Here is a 22,886-nt window from a genome sequence, read left to right as displayed (position 1 = left end):
CACCCTTGGTATTTAGTCACAGTACTAGGACCACATTTAGGACTCCCTATAAAACCTAGAACTGGTTGGTATCTCTTTAACAAAACCTTACTAAAAAAGAATCTCCTGCAAACAACATAGAGTCAGCTGAAATTCCCTGTATTTAATTGCGTATATCCTTGTGCTAGGCCTAGCTGCACCTAGAACCAAATTCGGTAACAGCTCATTGTTTACAAACTCTGCCAGTTCTCCGGCAGTGACTGCAACATGGTATTTTGTACATGCAAGAAAGTTTCTACTCGCAAGAAAGTTTCTACTCAATCTGCTACAACACAGCCTGTAACCGCACTCTAAATATCATCCTTAGGAGCTACAGTATTTATTTTTACAAATAATTTATTTATCAAATTGTTTTATCCAAGTGCAAATAACTTACAAACTCAAGAGTAACAAAAGCATGGAAGAAAGATCTGGAGCACAGGGACCCTTCACAGAGAGAAAAGCAGGAAGAGATAAAAATTTGTGTTGGAAGTGCCTCTGTTCAGGAAAAAAAGTGTCATTGACCTGCCCTCACTTTAGCTTTTATTTTTCAATTCTGGAAGTACATTAGCAGGTAAGCAAGGTATACACTCTCAGGCATGTGGTGTGACTTGGGGACGGTCCTGTGCGGGGCCAGGAGTTCAACTTAATGATTTCTGTGTGTCCTTTCCTGCTTGGAAAAATCTGTGATTCCGAGACTTGTATGAGAAGAGCAAGAGGAAGGTAACAGGCAGGATAAGCAAAAAAATAAACTTACAGATTTCATGAAACTTTCTATAGGGAGCAAATGCACACATAGGGAGGAACCTAATGCATGCCTACTGCTCTAACTTCCCTGCAGAAAACTACTGACTGGATAATGCCTTCAGCCACAGAGAGTGGCAGAGCTCAAAACACAGCCTTAGAGAACTTATCCAGCCATTTACAAATGCAGTCAATGGGTAACTTCCCTCAGCATTTTTTTAAATGCAAAAAAATACTTCTCTTGATTCTGACAGACTAAGTTTAAAAATACTGCCAAACTTCAAACCCAGTACATACATAAAACAGTTCATTGATAAAGAGCACACAGGTAATTATACAAACCCCTGGTTCTTTATGCTAGCTTCATAGGATACCTCATAAAAGGGCTTTTTTTTCTTAATTAAATCAGCGAGCATGCACTCAAGCATCCTTACCACAGTAAATCAATTTGTGTGTGCATTGAATGAAAGCAAATTCAAGATATAAACACACCACAGAACTGATTTCACATAAGGCATTATTATAAGCAGTATGAAAAGTGCTTTTAAAAGCATTGTAAGAAACACTTTGACAGTGCTCCTTTAAAAATGGATTTAAAGGGAGGTTGATACCTTCTTCCAATCCATAGATAGATCTGAGCACAACTGTAGCAAAGAGCACAGAACTGATTTTTACTTCAGATGTACCAGTAAGATTAAATTGATCCTTGCTCATTGTACCATACAAAAATCAACAGAAAAGCTAAAGAACATAGAAAAACCAAGGGAATCTGCAGAGGAAAAGGTCACAGATACATGTAGTTTGAGAAAAAAAGAGAAGCCTTCTCCCCAAATACCTACATGCACTGTTCCACAACCCCATTCTATTGTTATGAAAACCTCCTTATGATTTTAAGAGACAGGAATATGCCAAAGGCACTATATGTTGAGAAGAAATAACAGCTAATAAAGCCACAGAGCGCAACTCACACAGTCTGCTAGAACACAAACCTACAAAGACAAACCTGATGTTCCTACCAGTAACTTGGGCATTTCCTGCTTTGGAGTATAATAAAACAGAAGTTGGTCCCGTTGAACAGGAAACTAAAAGCACAATATTGATGTCCCCAGGCCTCCCACTGTGACCCGGCTGCAGCCAGGTGCCCCTTCCAGCGCAGCTGCCACCACTGACTCAGTGCCACTCTTGTGCCCTCTCAGGGACAGCCATCCACAGGCACCTCCAGATGCCCATCTGCACAGAAACAAACGCTCAAGGGCTGTAAATTTCCCATCCCGTAACAGTAACAGACAATGAAACAGATTAGAGATTTTAAACCTTTATACCTACGCTTCTCTGCAGAGGAATCCTTTCCAACTTTACACTGCCCTGAAAGGGTCTAAAACAGTGTGGAAGGCTGCAGCTGAGAAACTGCTGCTTAACACAGCACAGGTGTCACACCTGCTCCTCACCCTCCTCCAGGCACAGCCCCCCAGCAAAATGCAGTTTTCACTGCCAGGTGAGCATGGTTTCCCCCAGCCCCCCACCAAAGGCAGTCTGGGGAGGCAGGGAGCAAAGAGCAGGAATGAGGTGGCAGCCAGGACAACCTGCCCCAAGGGCATCGATGGAAGGTGCCAAACTGTGGCCTGAAAATCCCAAGGTGCCCTCAGACGGTGTGGGTGCCAATGGGATGCTGGTCCTTCTCCCTTTACACAGGCCACGGACAGATTTGTGGATCTACTTAAGGCACACTTTAGAATCATAAAATCACAGAATAAGCTGAGCTGGAAGGGACCCATCAGGATCATCGAGTCCAACTCCTGGGCCTACACAGGACACTTCAAGAGTCACACCATGCGTCTGAGAGCATTGTCCAAACACTTCAACACTGTCAGGCTTGCCTGACACCACTTCCCTGGGGAGCCTGTTCCAGTGTCCAGCCATCCTCTGGGTGAAAAACCTTTTTCTATTACCCAGCCTAAACCTCCCCTGCACAACTTCAGGCCGTTCCCTTAAGTCCTGTCACCGGTCACGAGAGTGAAGGGATCAGTGCCAGCCCCTCTGCTTCCCCTCTCTTCACAGAGGGTTGCGTGCTTTATACATGTATATATGTTTATAATTATCAGATTTTCCAGGGAGAGTGCTGCAAAGCCCCCTTACGTGACCCAGCACAGTACTGCTCGCAATCCTCCTGCAAGGGGTGCGGGCAGCGCGGGATTCCCCGCACAGCGAGTGAACAGGGAGAGAGGCCGCGCTGCCCGCGGGCTGCGCCGCCCGCCCCGCCATGCCGGCCCTCCCGCCCGCGGGCTCCCCCTACCTGTCCGAGCAGCCGCCAGCGGGCTCGGGCCGCCGCCGCGCCGCTCGCCCCGCACCTGCCCGCGGCGGGGCTGCGCGGGGAGCCCGCAGCCTCGGCCATCCGGCGGCGGCAGCGCCGGGAGCTGGCGCGGCGGGAGGGAGAGAGGGAGTGCTGTCTTGGACGGCGGGGACGCGCCGCTGAGCATCCAGCGGCTGCGGGACCGGCCGGGCTAGGGATGGAGCGGGAGGTGGGGCGCGGCCATCTTTGCTAAGGGCAGCGCCTGGCGACTCTCGGAGGCTGAGCAAGTGCGGTGCTCTTCAGGCCCGGCACGGCGGGGACGCACCTCAAGACAAGCCGCCCGTGGCCCCTCGTCCCGGGACGGGACTGGGTGTGGCACGGCAGCCACCCGGGAAAGCCGCGCCCGGGACCGTGCCCGCCCGCCGCGGCTCCGCGTCCCGGCGCTGACATCAGCGGCGCTCGGCCGCTGAAGCGCCCTGCCGCCATCTTTGTTACGGGCAGTGCCCGCGGGAGCGCCGCCGCCCGCCCGGGGTCTCATCCCGGCTGCCGCGGCCCGGCGGGAGCGGGATCGGGAGCGGGATCGGGAGGAGCGGCGGCAGCGGCACGGCGAGTCCTTGCGCGGGCCGCGGGCGGACGGGCAGCGCCGGCGGGAGCGGCGCCGCGCCCGCTCCAGGCGGACACGGGGGGCCCGTCCCCTGCAGCGCTCCTGAGAACGGGGTTCGGCTGCTGCTGCCCAGGGACCCTCGGCAGAGAGCGTGGGTTTGGGGTTAGATGGTGGGCAAGTAGCGGGGGACGGCTTCTCCAAACTTTCCCAGTGTTCTGTCCTTCAGCGTTTGGACGTGCACGGTTGCACTTCCCTTCTCCTCATAGTTTCGCTGGAGTTAAACTTAGGGCCGCCGGGAATGTTCAGGTTAAAACGTGGGCGCCAGTTGTTAACAAACAGACTAAGTTTTACTTATTTTCTTCTCATTTGATTTACCTAGTGAATCAATCACATCTCTTTGAAAGAAGAAGTTTACGCTGTGTCTATTTCGTATGTATGTATGTATGTATATTTACGCCTGCAGTTTATGTTATGTGTATTTCACACACACAGTGTAAATGATCGGCAGTTTGGGATTTCCAGAAATTCCAGGCTGGCTGTCAAGAAATGAAGGTTAGGATGTGCTGTGCTGGACTGCGGAATCTTCTCCAAGGGCTGAGCTTCAGTGCCAAGTACTACTGTAAGCATAGCCCTCCTCAAACAGTGTGTCCTTACAGTAAAATTGGACCAAAAAAGTGCCACATCCTGGACTGTTCAAAAACTACATGCACTCACAGGACTGCGCCACCTGGAAGCATCCTGCCATGCAGATTCTTTTCCTGCAAGGTATGCTGTTTAAGTATAGACTGAACACCAACAACCACCTTGGCACATCTGTTAAGGGACCCAGTCATACTTTTCACATGTTGAAGAAACACATTTTTCCCAGAGAACTTGAAGCAGAGGAATAAAGTCCAGGGTATCAGTTACATTCAAGGACATGTACCATTGTTCAGCTTTCCTATGCTGTTTTGACATAAAGCTGCATTTTAGTTGATTTTCCCGCTATAGCAATTTTGAAAAAATTGGTGTCTTCCAGACTTAAGTGAAGTGTCTGGAAAAATCTGCAGGGAAAGATCAGCTGGTGTAGAGGCAAAGTGTCCAAACTGATGATACCAGACTCTGAGCTGGCTCAAAAAACACTTGACTTTTCTGTGTAGACCAGTAAGTCCTGGTTTCCATCTTATTAAAATATAACATTGACATGTCATAATCATGCTCACATATTCTAAACTATATTTTTAAATGTATTTGCATTGATTTCTCTAAATAAATATTGTGTAATTGGATGGCAGTATATCATGCACAGTCAGAAAACAGTCTGAAATAATTTTAGGTCTTCTGTCTCAGTGTCTATAGTACAGGTTGCTCCAGAGATATTATAAGAGTTTACTGCAGTATGACAGCCTGGAAACTTATAAATATAAATAAGTACTGTTAAGCATATAAATAAGTACTGTTTAAAAAGATGTATGTTTTGGTTTATTCGATCCTGGACATCTTTTCAGATGGATGCCTGGTCGTCCTTAAATTGTTTCAAATTGACAGTGTTTCTTCAGTGGTGACACAAAGTTCGTTTTGTTGTAACTTTTATTTGTCACCATAAAGAATTCCTAAGTCTGCGTCTCAAATATAAGCAAATGTTTTAAGGAGAACACAGGAGTTCTGGAAGGATGAGAATGTGGTTCAGTTTACTCAATGGGACTCAGTGTAACACAAATGTTACAAATGTTGCTCTGTGACACTGGTCCCGGGATGCAAACATGGTTTTCACCTGAAAGGAGGCTGTGCCTGTTTGCTTTAGAGCAAATGTTTGCACATCAATTGTCACTGAGATCCTCTGCTGTCCTGAAAATCTTTCAAGATTACTGGATTTTCCCCAGGCAGAGAGGTGTACTGTACCTCTTAATGTATCCCTAGACTGTGACCACCAGCTGCATAGTATTTCCAAATTAATACGATGGGAATTGCTGAAAACAAAAGGAGGGAGATCATCAAAAGATTCATAAAGCTTGGAACTTGTAAAAATAAGTTGTGGATGCTAAAATTTTACATAGGTATAAGAGGAGACATATATGAGATGTATATATTACATCTATGAGAGAGACTTTTTAAACATCCAGAAACCACATTCAGGTAAAATTGTTTGAGGCTAGGGATAATCATTGTCTTGTCCCATTCTTGTGCCTTCATAATTATCCATTTATGGCCACTTTGAGGTTTTATTTTGTTCCATAATGGCTGGGGGAAGGTGTTCTCTTACAACAGTTTTTCCAGTGACTGGGGTGAGGTGGTACAATTTTGGTATCCAGCAGTTTGTTTCGCCTGACCAATCACTCAGTTGCTCCAGAGCTTCTCTAAGAGCCTTCCCAATTTCTTTGCCTTGTGCCGGGTGAGAGGAAACATTGATCTGAACCAGGGACAGACACTCTCAGCAATGATGTGCTTTATGTTCATAGGGGGTTTGGTAACTGGAGCAGATGGTTTCCCCTTCAGAGTCTGCTTCAAACATTCACATTTTGGCTCTCATGTGTTTCTGAAGACAAACTAGGAGCAAACCAACTGTCCTTAATGGAGAGGACAAGCTGCTTTTTAAGCTTAGACAGATTCAAATCATATTATGAATGTTATAAAATGCTGCATTGTGTGATCTGTGCAGTATTATGTAGTGTGTAATATAAGTTGTGAAGCTTACGACTTGATCAAGTGAGATTTCACAACATTCAAGAGGAAGTAGCATTGTTCTAACACACTTTTAACATTTTTCCAATAGAAGACAGCTTTGTTGGCAGTGAGGTAGCAGTAATCTCTCATTTTGTGGAAATCCTGAAAGTTGCAGAACCCATATCAGTTCACTGCTTCACTTCATTCTGCACCTTATGAACACTTACATTAACACTTCTGAGGAGGTTGAGCAAGAACCTGAATGAGCTGCTAGGACTTCTAGGTACAGGGACAGAGGTGTGGGTAGTGTTGTCTAGGGAACGAAATGAGAAATTAACAATCTAAAGACAGGAAATTATGAAAGAAAGCTGTGAAGAACAGAAAATAATAAAATTCCATAAAAAGTAAAACCTAGTTCAAGAACAGGAACAAATACATTTACTTATAATTAATTAAGAGAATATATTAATAGTATCCTAAATTTTGAAGAAAATACCTCAATAAATGTGTCAAGTAAAACACATTGACAGTGTGTCCCAAAAGATCAGGAAGAGTTAAAAGACATTCCAACTGCAGTTTTTGTTTTTATTGGCATGTACTTTTGTAATAACGCAAAGGTGGTTTTGGGCCTGTGGCTCAGGGGATGTTACCTCAATGTATGCAGCATGCTGGCTTGTAGCCATTGTTGTCTTTCCTTAATTAGCAGGAAGGAACAACAGTCCCTTCCAAAAGGAAGCAGAATACATCCATAGTAACTTCAGACCTTTTGCACAAGAACCTTCTGAAATCAGAGCAGAAAAACTGGAATGACATTTCACCAACATACAAAGCTATGACAAAGAGAATCAAAGAAAAACTGGAAGAATTGCACAACATGTATACACTCAATTCAGAAAGCGCAAGGGTAAGTGGCAACCAATACAAACATTTCCCATCACTGACTACAAATAAAAGACAGTGAAGCCATTCCTGCTATAAAATGCTGCTTTACTCATTTTTTTTACCGTAGAAGTTTTGAATATTTTAATGATTGTGCATAGTAACAGTTTGTGTTTAGAACAGCTTATACCTGTTACGACAGTGAATTTACCTTAATTTCTCCATAGGCAAAAGCAACTAAAGATAAAGTAATCATCTGACTTTTGGATAAAGAATACAAGACATTGTAAGTTGCAAGAGCAGTTGCAGGTCATCTGAGCCTTCTGTGAAATTTAGAGCAGGTAGAGGTAGCTTAAGTACCCTAACTGAAAAAACCTTTCTGATGTGTGCAATTCCTTCTTCAGTATGGAATATATGTTCTGGCATTTGTTACAATTTGTTATAATTCTGCTGTACAGAAAAATTACTGTATATAGGGATTCAAAGGAAATAGTCAAATTGTATGCTGGCCTTGAAATATGTTTGTTTGTATTGAACAGATGAGGTTGGGAGAGAATGTGTACTTTGAAGAGAATGGCTGCATATTTCTTGCAAAAGCAGATGATGGTAAGGGATTTCTCTTCCTAATATGGTAGGATTCTTCAAAAAGGTATACATATATAACTTAGTGTTATTTTCTTGCTTTAATGCTTTGCTTGTCTGTTTCTTAACTAAAAATACTTTTATACAATTCTGTAATAGAGTAATAATTCTAAAATCCTGAATCTGAAAAAGTGAGGTAAAGAGAGTTAGTATTATGTATTGATACTAAGGCAAGTTGCTGGAGAGGAAAGATAGGAGAAACCTCTTTTCAGAGCCCTAATAACATTTTGAAAAAAGGAAAAGAACATCCGTGATTTTTTATTTCTGAGGTGGAGTGAAAAAAATTCTAATTTTATTTATTAAAAACAACCATGCTTTAGCTATCTGAGCTTTAAAATTCAATATGTTTATTAGAAGCCAAGATCTACACTTTTGAAATATTTTTAGTAATAACTACAGGACTTCTTTCCTTGGAACAGTAATTTTTTGTTTATTTTTACAAATATCTTGCAAGACAGGTATTTGGTGTTAATAAATTCCAGTAGAATGTTTTTGAATATTGGAGACACATTTGTTAAATACAGACATTAAGAATCACCATTCATTTTGTTAGTGTCTTAATTATAGGATTTTTTGCTATCTCTTTTTTCTATATAATAGGTGAAGGAAATGCTGAGATTTTATTCAGTGTTGAAGATCTTGGCTTTTCTGATGCCTTTATTCAACGGATCAGAATTTCACCAGATCAGAGATACATAGCCATCAGCTTAAAAAGTGAAAATTCTGAAGAGGGAACCTGCATTGTTATGAAACTTGGTAATCTTGCTGTTGTGGAAAAAGTAATTCCAAGTGTATTTAGCTTTGGTAAGTTGTGGATATATGTTGTAAGTATTCTGTGGATCACACAAGCTTTCTACACATTTTTCTTACTTTAAAGATACTTTTTTTTTTTTTTAAATGAGAAAGCAACATTTAATCCTTATAGATGTTGAATTGTTTCTTATGGATTCTTTAACACTGCACAATTACAGGTTATGGATGAAAGGGACTGCTTCCTGAATACAAGGTTTCCTTCACTGTAAAAGCATTTATACACGTTAACAACAGTCATGCATGTAATTTTTTCTATTGAATCCAATATGATGTATTCAAAATATAGTGACATGACTGTTTGTCATATAAAGATCTTTCTGAGGGATGTACTAGTTGGTAAACCCTTACAGCTACAACTGAAGTCATTGGGAGCTGTAGGCAGCTAGCTTTGTTTGAAAAGTGTGGAGTACTACTTACTAGTGAGTACTGGCTGGAATTTCAACTGGAATCCAGGATGTGGGTCACACTTCAGAGCCCAGTGAAGTCAGCCAGGCCTTGCATCAATTCTTTCAGAATAGATTACAGTTTCACATTGCTGTTAAAATAAGCAGAGGTAAATGGAATGGGAAAACATTCTTTTTTATAGTATGTTAAGGAATATAATTTTATAAATGTTATAAAAGTATATATACAGTGTTCAACATCTTGTACTTTGGATTATTTTGCTAGATGTAATCAAGTATATCTAGTGCAGTAAGCAATTTGCCTGGGCAGAGCAGAAATAAAATTAGGTAAAACTTCCTTGTTAAAAAAATGAGAAGCAGGAAGAACTTAGTGGTGTGTTTCCACACTAAAGATTATAATACCTGTTCAAAAATAAACGTGCAAATTTGCCAAAGACATTTTACACCATACTTGATTTGAACATCTGTCTAGGTTGATCCAGAAGAATCAGCACAGTTAAGAAACCAACATCCTGTGTCCTAAATAGGTGTGACGGATAGTAAGAGTACAAAAGATGACTATCAGAATGGTAAATTCTGTAAAGTTAAGTCAGGTGTGAGTGAGGTACAAGTGCTAGTGTCATGAAGCACAGAGGTGCCTCAATCATGAGCAAGAGAACCAGGTCTTACAACCACTTGTGAAGTTTATGTGCTTGCATTGAGTGAAATAAAATAGCAGGGAGACAGACCGAAGTTCCTGAAAATTTACACCTTGATTTTTCTATAGGCTAGGCTACAGAAAAACTTGGATTTTCCCTCTAAAGACTTGTCTTCATAGTGAACCCTCAGCTACCTGTGCACTTTGGAGACACCTTGCTGTTCAGAAAGCAAAGTGTTTGTGTTATTTTGGTGTTATTAATTCCTCGGGTTTTGTACTGAAAATCAGTATGCATAAGACAGCATACAGCAGCTTTTAAAAGCATATGTGTTAAACATCATTCTGTTGGCTGCAGGAACAGCAGAGATTGCAGGAATGTGGCTGGGTCAGTCAGAATAACTTCAGAATAACAAGGTGTCTGTATTTATACCTTTCTTTGTTGGTGAACACATACACAAGCATAGAAAACTGGAGAATTTTTATCTCAGCAGTACCCATGGGGCACATGCATCATCTCTTTTCTCTAAATGGCTTGTGTGCAGTCACATGCAGCAGTGCAGAGCTTATGATGTCTTTATTATCTTGCTGACTCCATGTAAACCTCTTTTTCTCTGCTGTTTTAAACAGCCACATCTCCTATTTTCCTGTTACCTCCAGAACCCACACATGGTCAAGAGCTTCCTATTGCTGTGCCCTGCAACACTGACCTCTGCTTTTTTTCAGTTTTTTTTTCCAATACATTATGGGATTCTTGTTCTATGGTATTCACAGAAAACATGGAAAAACCTTTTGGTTCTTACCTCAGTCCCCACAGGATGCAGAAGTGCTGTCCTCAGTTCTATGTCACCTGCAACCCACCTTTTTCACTCCATGGAGCTCCCACCTTCTCTCAGTAATATTATACACTATTCTGAATTTGATATGCATTTGTCTTTTTTTCCAGAATGGGCTGCAAATGATGTTCTTTATTACACGACTCAGAAGAACCTTAAATGCCAGAATGTATTCATGACCACTTTCACTTACCAGAAACATACTAAGTTAGTTTATACAGAACAAGATGCAAGGTAATACATACCTAAAATATAACAAGTCCTTTATGTATTTCAGAGTATTTTATATGTAAAATATATCTGTTTTGGAAAACAAAGGGTATCATATTTCAAATAATAAAATGCATTTTTGTGTTCTGCTGTCAGTAGTGCCTTATACAGCCTGAGAATGTGCTCTGTTCTCCTTTTGATATGTGATCAACAGAGATTTAACTTTCCTCTCTTACCTCACGAGTTCAGCTGAGTTTATAAATGTCAAGGTCACTCTGAGGTCAGGGTGTCCTTTAATGAATGTGTGACAGTTTCATACAGGGCAAATCAGACCGTGGATTTCATTTTGTTTTCTCTGCTATTGATGTCTGATACATCTTTAAAAAAAATACATAAGTTCAGGCTAATCCTTGCTCTGGGTAATGGATGAGCAAAATCATTACAACATTCCAAGAGACAGAACTATTGTTGACTGAATACCCTCTCAATAACCTTTCTTGAAGCAGTGCTTTAGGAAGACAAGAAGGCTCTTTGCTAAATTGAGCGCACAACAAGCTTTTCAGCATTGCAGCACTTGGTACATTTATACAGCATTCCATAAATATTTGTGATTATTCTTAATGCAAGTTACATATTCAGTAAAGAAATTCCAATTATACTTTCATCAAAAAAAAAAAGAAAAAAAAAAGAGAAAGGAAACAAAAAATCTGCAATGGAGATTGAATAAATAAGATCTTTTTTTTTTCCAGCTGCATTTGATGCATAGTTTTGGAAAATCAAGTTGCACTGACCTGGCACTTCCCCACAGGGATACTGTTGGCATAATTCTGAAGGTCACAGTCATTACAGTAAATCTACTAGAAACTTACTCTAAAGGTTCATGTGCTATTGCAGCTCATAGCTGAACTCCTTCATTGGAGATGGCAAGACATTCTTTTGTATTGCCATTGAGCAGTTCTGTTCTGCATCTCACCAGCTCTTCTAGTTGCAATCAGATACTTTTTTACAAGCTGAAAATTTCTTGAATTAAAAAAAAAATCTACAAAGATAAAGAGATTTGTAATATCAAGGTCATAATCCTTGGGGGAGAAGTGTAATATACATTTCAGCTCAACCCTCTTAGAGGCAAGATCAGCAGAGCTGAACTCTCAGAATCTCTACTGAATGCAGTGCCACATTCTTGCCAAATTCATGGGTATTAGACAGGCAGGAGGCTGATTTTTCTTGCAGACTTTAGCTCCCCCTCTGTGCCTGTCCTAAAGATGTCAAGAGGGTACAATTAGAAAAAACAGTAGTACCCAAAAAATTGAGATTCTCCACCTGCAAATAATTAAAGGCACTGAAAATGCTATCTAAAGCATCCTTTTCTTTATCAGTCAATGCTCTGAATCCTAGAGAGATCATCATTGCACTCATGTATCTGATCCGTGTGATGCATGTTATGGTACTCAACCCTGCATTTTTTTGGTGGAATCTGCATCTTTGTGTTGGACAGTTTTGCTTTTAGAGACATCCAGTCTTTAGGGTTCAAAATGGCAAAGAGACTGTTCTGATCCAAGATGTGACATTCCAGTTAATTAGAAATTTGGATCTGAATTTCAGCCTGAACTTCTTTACTATTAGCATCCCGTCACTGGTTGTCATTCTGCTTTCTGTTTCTAGATTTCAGAGGGATTTAAAACCAGTAGGTAGTTCCTGGTTTCTTAGTTCCAAAACCAGTTCCTAGTTTCCAGCTTTATCACTCCCAACACTGTCCATCTAGCCTCATATAGGGCTCTGTGCTTTTTTTCTTTTTAAATTGTACTTTTATTTGCTTCAGACAGATAGGTCAGTAGCACATAAACATTTTATCAATTTATTTTTTTAATACCTCTTCTGTTATTGCTGTTCCCACATGATGTGATTTATTATTTTAACTATCCATTACTACTTTTTTTTTATAAAAAAGAAAAGGGTTACAAGTTCAATAAAAAGTTCTACATTTTGCCTGAATTTTAAAGCCTGTATGCATCAATGAGCTTCCAGACTAGTTCAATGATGCAAAATCCTGGATTTAGTTGGGCAACAACTGAACTGCTTTCCTTGCAGATTTCAGGTTTCACACACAAGATTGAGGGGTTTTAAATCCCAGGGTAAATGCAGCAGAAGTAGGTCTGGGAGCCAAGTAGCCTGAAATTTCTCCAGTCTGCTTACAGGAATGCTGTCTCTTACCTTGCAGATGTAAGCACATGATTCTGAAACAACTGATGTATTTTAAAATACTAAAAAGATTTTTTTTCCTTTTTTGTTTTTCATAATTCCCTACAGATTCTTTGTAGACCTTTATTGCACAAAAGACAGGCGTTTTCTCACTATCAACAGCAACAGCAAGACAAGCTCAGAAGTTTGGCTGGTTGACTGCAGACATCCCTTTGAGCCACCTGCTCTTGTACAAGCACGAACCACGGGGGTCATTTACCACATAGAGCACAGAAAAGACCAGTTGTACATTCTTACTACATATGGAGAACCTGCAGAATATAAGGCAATTTTGACTGATAATTACATTCATAGGATTAATTTAGATGCCTGTTGCAGGTCATATAGAAATAGTAAGGTTGGCTTTTAATTCTGTTCATCAAAGCTTACTGAAATAAATTAAGAGAGAGCTGCATGAATTAAAAAGACTGATAGTGCTGCATGGAGTCTCACCTATAGGAGGCCAGTTTGATCCTAACTCCTTTGACAGCATCAAGAAATTACTATGCTTCAACAGTCATTTCCCCTATATCAAAACTTAAGTTGGTGATCTCAGTCCGTGTAATCAAACCCACCTACAATTGTGCTGGCCATACTTTAAGCACTTACTGTATTACAATCTTCTGTGGAGTAATTTTTGAGACTTGGTCTTCTCCAAATGTTACTGCATTGTTCTTCCATTTTGCCTAAGTAAAGGGAGTTTAAAAATCTCCAGTTTTAGGCAGCCAAACACCCCAAATACAAATAAGTATTTTTTTGCAAGAAAAATGTTGTATGAGATCACCTGTAAGTCTGTAGCCCTCATTTGTTAATCTTATTACATTTTAGTAATACAAGGTTGTTTGGTTTTTTTTATAGTTGATGAAGGCACCAGTAGCTTCCAGTGGAAAGGAGAACTGGCAGCTAGTTTATGCACTGGAAAAGCAAACCAAGCTAGTAGACTTTGAGATGTTCAGTGATGACTGCATTATGTTCCTGAAGAATGCTGGTCATCTTTACTTAAATGTGATTTCTTTTGTTTCACACTCAGTTCAGTCAATAAAGGTACGTTTTAGCTTGGGTTAAGCAGCAAAATTTTTTTCTTTTTTTCTTTTTTTCTTTTTTTCTTTTTATTTTAATTACATAATGAAAGCAAAGATAAATTCCAAAAGTAAAAGCAGTTTGGAAACTATTAATATTGGCAATTTCATCATTATGGCTAATTGTATTACCTGTGGCTGTTCTTCAGGATTTGATGTGGTTGCTTATTTGCAGCATTTAGAAAGTTAAAGAGCAGCTATTCTGTGAGCCAGTCCTTTTTTCAACAGATTACAGTCAAGCTCTTGACAATACAGCTGATTTCTAATATAAAACAGAACTTAGTTCCCTAAACGCTCTCCTTAGTTTTACTGAGCCTGGTTTTGGTTACACTCATTGGTGTAAGCAAGGCCCCTCCCACAAGAAAAAGGTTAATGTTCAGGAAACAGGTATGGACACTGTCCTATAACAAATGGGAAGAGTTGATACTGCAGTACAATTGGTGCAAAGGATTTGCTTCCCTTCTCTAGCTGTTAAATACTTGTGAATTAAAAACAAAGTGACTCAAGCCAAATCCATGATTTATGAAGACATTCAGGTGAAATATTTAATTGATTTATTTTCCTGAAAAATACAGTCTGAACACCTCACAAGTTTATTGCAACAAGCTGCCAATGCTGCACTCTATAAAAAGGTTTTCAACAAAGTACACTGTATGGTCTCCAAAAATCTTCATTTTTTTAAATGGCCATAGTTTATTTATTCAGAAAGGGCCTGCAGTTACTCAGGAGAACTTGGACTTCTGCTGCCTTTTCAGAAGCCTCTAGCAACCTAACCCAAGTAAGTAATGGTCTGGCAGAGGGTTTGGCTATGTCCCTGCTGCTCTCAAAGAATGAATCTTGATTTCTTTCATTCTTAGCAGAGTTAAAAACCTTAAATATAATAACAGTAAGTGTCTGAGGGTGAATGTGCCAGGAAAAGGTTTTGTTCTTCACAATGGCTGGCACTAGGAACAAAGTTAAGAGGCAGGGGTTTTCAGTGGCTTAGCATTACTGAGCTAACTCACAGTAAAAGCATAATAGCTGACATGGACTTGGCTGTATAACGTGTTGAAGTAGAACTGGAAATGCAAGGAAAAATAGGATCTAAAAAATAAAACTAATACAGAATAATTTCAAATGTTTTCTTTTAAAAAGTCTGCACTAATACCCGTTTTAAACTGAATTTGAATTTATTTTTTGTTTTTATTTCATTGTCCAACTTTATACAATGGCCTTGGGAAAAGTTCACCAGTTCTTTCACTTTCTGATTGTTTCATTACTGCATTTAAATGAAATATAGGTTGTGCTACATGCAAACTGAAGGTAATTAGTTAATATCCAAAGTATTTTACTCTGAAGGACATATTAAGCAAAATTTACAGAAGCAGTGTAAGGGTCTCACTTGAAATGCCATGTTTTCTCAGCTACCTACGTGGGCCTGTGAATTTGAATTGGAATCTCATCCTGAATTTACCACCAGCACCTGCTATTTTCAGCTCTCCTCCCCAGTACACCCCCCTAAGCGTTTTGCATATTCATTTAAAGAAAATAATCTCATTGAACAAGCTGTGCAAGAGGTACCAATTATTACGAATTGTCACACTACACGTTTACTAGCTAAAAGCAAGGTAAGATTTTTCAGTCTTTTCCCCATTCCTTTTATTCTTTCCTTCCTCCCCACCCATTTAAAGAAAGTGCATTTGGCAGGGAACAGAGATTTAAAAATGTAAAGAGCAGTTGGTGCTATAGTTACTAAACAGTGGGTGTTTTCTTCAGTGCTATAGAGAAGAACAAGAAAGAGTCGTGATTTTTTTTTTCCCCATTAAACTGGGTATTCCAGAGGAGATAACAGCACACAATGAGTCAAGAATCTTAGTATAAGTGAGAATTGCTAGTTGATGTAATGGTACTGTACTCCACATGATAAATGAGAAAGGTGCAAGCTATTGAAAAGAACACCCCACAACCAGCTGCACAGTGCAGATCAAGAAAGGAAAGTTTTAATAGCCTGAGTTTAAAAATTTGGAGATGTTAATAAAGAGTTTGTACTGTGGTAAGTGGTAAACTGTATTGTTAATAACACATATTCTTGGTGTTAAAGGGGGAAGGAAGACTTGGGTGCTTTGATAGTTTAAAAACTCCTCAGGTGTTGCACTTAAATGAATTTATACTCTGCATCTGTAAGCCCACACAGCAGAGGTTCAGTCTCAGGCTTTATTTTTCAAGAGTGCTTTGTACACTCTAAGTGAAAAAAAATTACTGTAATCAAAAAAACACATTTTAAAATAAATAATTGAAGTTTTCATTGCTATGTGTCATTGAGATTTCTGCAATGTCCCTTATTGTAAAACTACTCCTTCTTTTCCAGGATGAAACTTTGGTGCCAATTACAGTTTTTCATAATAAGAATTCTAAAGAGCTACACAGGAGACCACTTCTAGTTCATGTATATGGAGCTTATGGCATAGATTTGAACATGAGTTTTAAAGAAGAGAAGCTGATGTTAATTGAAGAGAATTGGATATTAGCGTATTGCCATGTTAGGTAAGTCAGATACAAAATGGAAATAAGATTTTATTTTGCAGGATACACAGGTATTTGTTCATGTACAACTGAAATATTTTTTTTTGTGTACCTATACCTAATTATTCATATCTTAGATTTTTTTATTTAGGTAGTTTTAAAATTTACCTCAGGGGAAAAAAACCACAAGAGCACACTACATTTTAGGTTTCTTAAATCTACATGATGGCTGTATGTAACTTTTAATCTTTTCAAGTCTCATTACTTCTTGTCTCATCTTTGCTCAAGAAGAATTTTGGTTATGTGCTCAAATTGCAATGACGTTATCTCCCTCTCCTTCTGAGAGCATTGTGTGCTAATGCTCAGTCTGCTCTTCTGAAAGCCATTTACATTCCACAGAAACAACTAAGAATTTAACCTGCAACCCTTGTTCTTTTATTGGCTAAATCCTCTGTCTCTAGTCTAGCTACAAATCTACCAGTTTTATAAAACTGCATTGTACAACAGGCTTCAAATTTTTCTCAGTAGCTAAGGAAGAATCACTTTAGGAAGAGGAGGGAAGGGGAAGAATGAGTAATTGTTGGAAATACCAGTCCCAAAACAAATTCAGCAAATACATTCAGTCTGCTCTACGGTGGCAAGCACCGTGCTGTTCTTCCTCCCGGCCCACTAAAGTACCTTAAGATGCAGGTCAGTCCTTCATGAAGATGGATTCGTCATCCAAAGACAGCAGGCTAATCAAATAATCCATTTTAAACTTGAAACCAGAAGAGGAAGCTTCAGGTGGCTTAGACCAAAATTATGGTTGCACAGAAAGAAGTAATTTTTATAATTCTGTATTAAAAAATGTAACATTTCAAGCAGCATTTGAAATTCACAAATTAGGGGGGAGAAAACCCAAACTAAACTTTCTAACAGTCTCAGAATTTAAGCTAAGCAGAAGACAAATCCTGAGGGTCTGGTGTGGAGCTAAGAAATACTATTCTACTGTTTTTAATAAGTAATAGTGTTAGTAATGGAAGTATTGGAAATGTTTTGAATACCTTCATAATTTCCTATATAAAAAGATTTTGCATTTCCTACAATGAAAATGTAATTTCCTAAAGTGTTGCTTTTCCTGTGGGTTCCTGGACACATGCGGGCACAGAGTGCCCTTCTACAGTTAGAATTTTCACCAGTCATCATGAATGGATTTATTTTGCCTTCATGTTGTCTCTTTTAGCTAAAAAGAAGGCTAAACGCAAAAACAGAGAAGAGTTAATTGGGAAAGTAAACTATGATGTGCAACTCTGTGGCTGCTGCTGTTCTTTCCTTATCTGAAGCTATGCCTTATAATGTTTTCTGAAGAGACTCCAACTTGAATTGCATTACATTTCAGGGGTGGAGGAGAGCAGGGCCTTGGCTGGCACAGAGATGGATGTCAGCATAATAAACTCAAAGGTCTCCATGACCTCAGGGCTTGCATCAGGCTGCTGCATCAGCTGGGATTTTCTCAGCCCAAACACACAGCACTGGCAGCTGCCAGTGCTGGGGGAGTTCTTGCAGGAGCCCTGAGCAACACTGATCCAGCGCTGATCAGAGCCATGGTTTTACAGGTGAGCTGCTGCAGAACTTTTACAGATGATAAACATTAAACTCTATTATCTGTATAATTGTACCATTTTCAGAACTGGAAATATTCCAGTTCAAAGCTCACTCTCCTCATTTGTTTGAGAACACCTTGGGCCCAGATATTCAAGGTCCTCTGTCCTATTTGCCAACTTTTTTTTTTTTTATGATTTCTAAGGCTCCTTTCGTAGATGTTCTAAATACAATGATGAAAACTCATCTCCCACTGACAATTGAGGAACAAGAAGAATGGGGAAATCCATTAGAAGATGAAAAATGTATGAAATATATCAAAAGCTATTGCCCATACCAGAATATTAAGCCACAGGTAAAACTATGCTTTTTGTGCAGAATACTACAGGCAAAGAGTATAGTGGTTTATAAGAAAACCAAGAGTAGCTCACTGAAATTTAAAAAAACCCTCTAATGTAAATTATTTCAGTAATAATCTTAGCAATAGTTGGAGTCACAAGTGACTACTGAAATTAACCCAGTGCCTTCTCCTAAATGATATAGGTTTCTAATCTTGCTTTTGTTTTAGGACTTCCAGGAAGTAATAGATTACTCTATTGTATAGCAAAACTCAATATGCAAAATGCCTTTTTTTGTGGGGGAGTTTTGACATTCTACTGTGTTTTGCAGACACAGGAGGAAGGAGGTATTTTCCACTGATTTAATACCTTTCCAGAGGTATTAAAACAAACAAACACTGAAAGGGAAGAGGACCTATAGCTTTGACATGGTCATCGCAAGGGAAATCTCTATTTGATATTGTGTTAGCTCTGTCACACAGCTTAATTAAGTAAAATTCTTACTATTTAAAAACCAAGTTCTGTGCAGAAAGATTGCAAAAATAAACCTCAACTATTGTTCTAAGCTAAACTATCCCATGATTACTACTCCCGTTTTTCCTTTTTTGCAATCATCAGCAAGCAGACAAGTATCAGACCTTTACCAGTGGGGAAAAGATGTTTTTATGACCTTTTGCAAGTAGATTGTGCTCTCCTATAAAGTCATTTTCAGACCAAAATACTTTTTGCAAGTTAGAGTGATAAAACTCTTAGAAAACACTAAGTGATTGTGTAATAGATGAGTTTTAAAATAAATAAATAAATAAATAAATAAATAAATAAATGAATAAGAAGTGGTATAGTAAGAGAAAAATGTGTTACTCTATGAGAAAGACCAGCTGTCAAATGTTTAACTGGCTTTGGTTTTTAATCTCAGTGCTATCCATCAGTTTTTATCACAGCGTATGAACATGATGAACGGATACCGCTAACAGGAATTTTACAGTATGTTCAGAAACTCAGGAAGGCTGCACTAGATCATGCCAGCAGAACAAGTGAGAAAGGTAAGGATAAGAATATTGCAGATAAATGGAATTTACTGAACCAAAATCTTAAAAGTCATGTAATTGAAGATCATAGAGATTGACTCCTCCTTAAATTAATTCAAACACAATCCCATATCACCAGCTCCGCAGCAGACTCAGGACACTCTCTGAGATGCAAAAACATAAAACACTGGGAGCCATTGAGTGGAGCTCACTCTTTCCTAGGCCTCCACATAGGGCAATTGTTGGACAGTGCAAGGTGAGCCCACAGTGTCAGTCCAGCTGCTGACAGGGCCCGGCTGCAATTCTCAGCAGCTCTTGGAGAAAAATCTTATTTTTGCTGCTGTACAAAAACCTACTTTTCTCACTTTGCTGAAGCTGCAGGTCCTTAGTGCAAGCTAAGAGTGACAACAAGGCCAAGGCACAGGTGCTTTTATACCTGAAACTTAACCCTAGCTTTGGGAGTTTCCAGAAAAAGGTACATTCAAGCCTGACTATTTTCTTGTACCATCCAGTCTGGGGAGAGGCTTGTACCATCATTTCCAAAAGAGATCTTGAATAATCTTTACTACATTTCATGGTGCCCTGTCTCTGAGCAGCACAACTGGGTTGAGATATTGCAGAAGGTGCTGTGCTTGCTGTTGTGCTCGTGCAGGAAGAAAAGAGCATCTTTCCAAAAAGGCTCAGAAGAACAAACATACTAAATAGATAAATATTTTTTCAAATATGCAGTATGTAGTAGAAATACAAATAATTCATTCAGAAAGCCTCTCTACAATTTTCTTTTCCTTAAGGAATAATAGAAACTCTGTCAGGACAAGAAGGCAGAATTAGCTATCCTTAAACAATTCACATACACACATTTTTTTCCTTGTTCGTTCAATGTAAAGTGATCACTAGCTTCATTGTTCTAGGAAATTGGATTCCTAATATCATCCTAGATGTCCAGGCAAATGGCAGTCATTGTGATTCATCCTGGGAGCAGTCACTGAATGAGGTATGGTCCCCTTATTGCACACCTCCATAAGGTGTTGCAGAGATGTGTCCCCTCAAGGGACACTTCAGCCTCAGTAGTCGGGAAGTCATTGAATGTTATGTTTAAACTACAAAGAGAAACTGCTGGAGCAGCTCCTGATTTTACATAGATATATACACACACACACACACACACACGTATATGTAAAAACCTAGCAATCTTTATATATAATTATATATTTTTATACATATATATATACACTTGTACAAATATAAAAGAGACAGTGACAGAGCCAGATTATTGAAATAGCCTTAAAATAGTGTTCAATTCCCACTGTAATGTACTAAGAGCTTTGAATGAAAGGTTCCAAGTTGTGCAAAACATAATTCCAGCAGGAAAAGTCTTGCTCTGTAGAGTATTAAGTGGTTAAAACTGTCATACTATTGATTCCCATCTTCCTCATGTGTAAAACATAGATGATGGGTTGTATCTCTACATTTTGAAATGCATGATCTGTGCTATCAGAGCTATTACAATTAGCTTTCAACATTTTGCACTTTATACAAGCATACTTGTTAAAAGCAAGATAGTGCCAAGACCTAACATTTTTACTGATGTTTTAGACTGTCACAGTCTTGGATACAAATCTTACTATTCTTAATTTTAACAAGTCCTAGAAAATATTACTTTGGTGGTGGTGGCAGTTTTTCCCAAGATGAATTCTTTCAGGAAAAGCTACATGCTGTCTTAGGGCAAGGTATTTCTTAGCATTAGTATAGGAAAGAAAGATGACTAGAATAGCTGCACAAGAGCCTGAAAGTTTATAGTGCAAAGAACTTTATAATAAAATATTTTCATTATTTCAGGTTGCAAGACACCTTGCTTTTCTGAACAGAGAACTTGAGGAAGTGTGCCATCCCCAACATCACAGCAAATCCTGCAAATAACTCCTTAACACACTGACCACTGACTTTGGGTCAGGTTTGGATTTGTATGGAAAGCAAACACCTTCTCCACAGGATCTCTCCTCTCAGATCCCTGCTTTATGGGCACAAGCACACAAAGCTGGGTGTGCCATTGCCTTACAAAAATACAGACCAAGAGCTGGATTTCTGCCCTGCCTGGCTGTGCAGAAGTAGCTGCTAGCAGAGATGAGTTTATCCAGCAGCTCTGCTCACACGAGCCAGCAGAGCAGCACTACACGAGCAGAGCTGGAGCACAACAGTGGGCACGTAGAGCCTCACAGCAGAGCCACAGGCACTTGGCACAGGCAGCATTCCTGTCCGAGGCATCTCTTGCAAGGCCACATCTTACACAAGGCAGGAGACCTCCTCTGAAGTGTCTGACACTGGAGTCTCACAACTTCCAGAAGTGATTCCCATATGTAGGTGATGTGATTGCTGCCCTCTCTATCTGCACAGCAGCTGTGGTGCACTGATCATGTCCTGGGATTGACCAAACTGCAAAGAAAAGAACTCTCAAGAAAGGGGAATTTTAGCAGAACTCTGATCTGAATACATTAAAAATCTTGCAGTTACCTTACCTAGCATGGTAATCTTGAGAAGGAGGTGCCAAAGTCCCTCAGGAGGACACGATCAATGTGTCAGAAGATGTCCAAGTATCTCCAGAGGATAAAACAAAAAGAATGCCCCCAGTAAAGCAGCCCCATTCATAGCTTAGCTGCCCTCTGAGCAAGGCACAAACCTGCTGTGCATTGCTTGTTAAGAGAGATGTTTGGTCACACCTAGAGCCACATCAACCACTGCAGGGACAGCAAATGCAAATCAGAGCAAGTGTACAGGTGTGACATTTGATAGGGTTGGTTCAGCTGCTTCCTCTGAACTAAAGTACACAACCCCTCACCTCAGCTTTAGGGTAGGAAAAGTAATTAGAGAGTGCAAACGTATTCTAACTCAGCAGGGAGGGGGAGAATCAACTGGAAATGCAGTTATGAGTCTGGAATTAGATATTAGCTGTATTTTGTTCCTTTTCTTATTAACTTTGAGGATAATCAGTTGTTAGATTTGAGACAAGAGGCAAAACATCACAGCAATATACACTAGTCTTGCTTGTGTTCACTTGTTTTAGCAAATATAGGGCCACCCCTTTGGAAAAAGTTTTACAAATCTGCAGACTTCTAAAAAGTTACAGTGAACTACCACAGGCTTGGGATTCCACAGGAGCATTTACAGACCAGCAATCTCCAGGGTCAGCACCCAGAAAGCAACTGTTCCCTCTCCCAAAAACACATGCTTAAACATGACAGCTTTTGTAATAGGTTTACTTTTCTTCTCCACAGACCCTAAGGGGAGGTTATACCATTCTTTTTCATCACAAATACAGATACAAGAAAAATATGTATTTGATTTTTCAGAACATTTATTTTGTACACAAATAAAGTTGTAAAAGCCAAAGAAAACTGAGTATTTT

The 22,886-nt window shown here is 39.7% G+C and overlaps 2 protein-coding genes across 9 annotated transcripts in view; one reads left to right on the top strand and one right to left on the bottom strand.

Annotated features, from left to right (window-relative positions):
* The window catches only part of CAMKMT (calmodulin-lysine N-methyltransferase), a 213,208-nt gene extending 209,590 nt beyond the window's left edge, over positions 1-3,618 (bottom strand). The window contains exon 1 of the mRNA XM_033053698.1: positions 3,056-3,618. Within this exon, the coding sequence (XP_032909589.1) occupies positions 3,056-3,154 (99 nt within the window). The 5' untranslated portion in view covers positions 3,155-3,618. The remainder of the gene's footprint in view (positions 1-3,055) is intronic.
* Positions 3,619-3,688: 70 nt separating this feature from the next.
* PREPL (prolyl endopeptidase like) lies at positions 3,689-21,994 on the top strand. Of its 8 annotated transcripts, none has more exons than XM_033053695.2 (15): positions 3,690-4,089; positions 4,179-4,421; positions 7,003-7,203; positions 7,718-7,784; positions 8,418-8,624; positions 10,618-10,741; positions 13,025-13,241; positions 13,814-13,999; positions 15,438-15,641; positions 16,382-16,557; positions 17,915-18,131; positions 18,323-18,472; positions 19,372-19,498; positions 20,395-20,477; positions 21,323-21,994. In XM_033053695.2, the coding sequence occupies exons 2-15, from the start codon at positions 4,203-4,205 to the stop codon at positions 21,401-21,403; spliced, it is 2,259 nt and encodes a 752-aa protein (XP_032909586.1). In that variant the 5' UTR covers positions 3,690-4,089; positions 4,179-4,202; the 3' UTR covers positions 21,404-21,994. The 8 variants fall into 8 exon arrangements, 7 of the variants coding, with proteins under 7 accessions (XP_032909586.1, XP_032909582.1, XP_032909585.1 ...); XM_033053691.2 differs by having other exon boundaries at positions 3,690-4,093; XM_033053694.2 differs by having other exon boundaries at positions 3,690-4,097; positions 7,006-7,203; positions 8,421-8,624.
* Positions 21,995-22,886: the final 892 nt, after the last annotated feature.

The sequence above is a fragment of the Catharus ustulatus genome, chromosome 3 (assembly GCF_009819885.2).
Source record: "Catharus ustulatus isolate bCatUst1 chromosome 3, bCatUst1.pri.v2, whole genome shotgun sequence".
NCBI lineage: Eukaryota > Metazoa > Chordata > Aves > Passeriformes > Turdidae > Catharus > Catharus ustulatus.
This window is presented reverse-complemented; position numbering and strand designations above follow the sequence as displayed.

Bases quoted from the DNA above. Each gene is read 5' to 3' on its own strand.
- PREPL (XM_033053691.2), top strand. The intron at 4,422-7,002 runs GTATGCTGTTTA...TTCCTTAATTAG, and splicing joins GCAGATTCTTTTCCTGCAAG to CAGGAAGGAACAACAGTCCC. The intron at 18,132-18,322 runs GTGAGCTGCTGC...ATGATTTCTAAG, and splicing joins TCAGAGCCATGGTTTTACAG to GCTCCTTTCGTAGATGTTCT.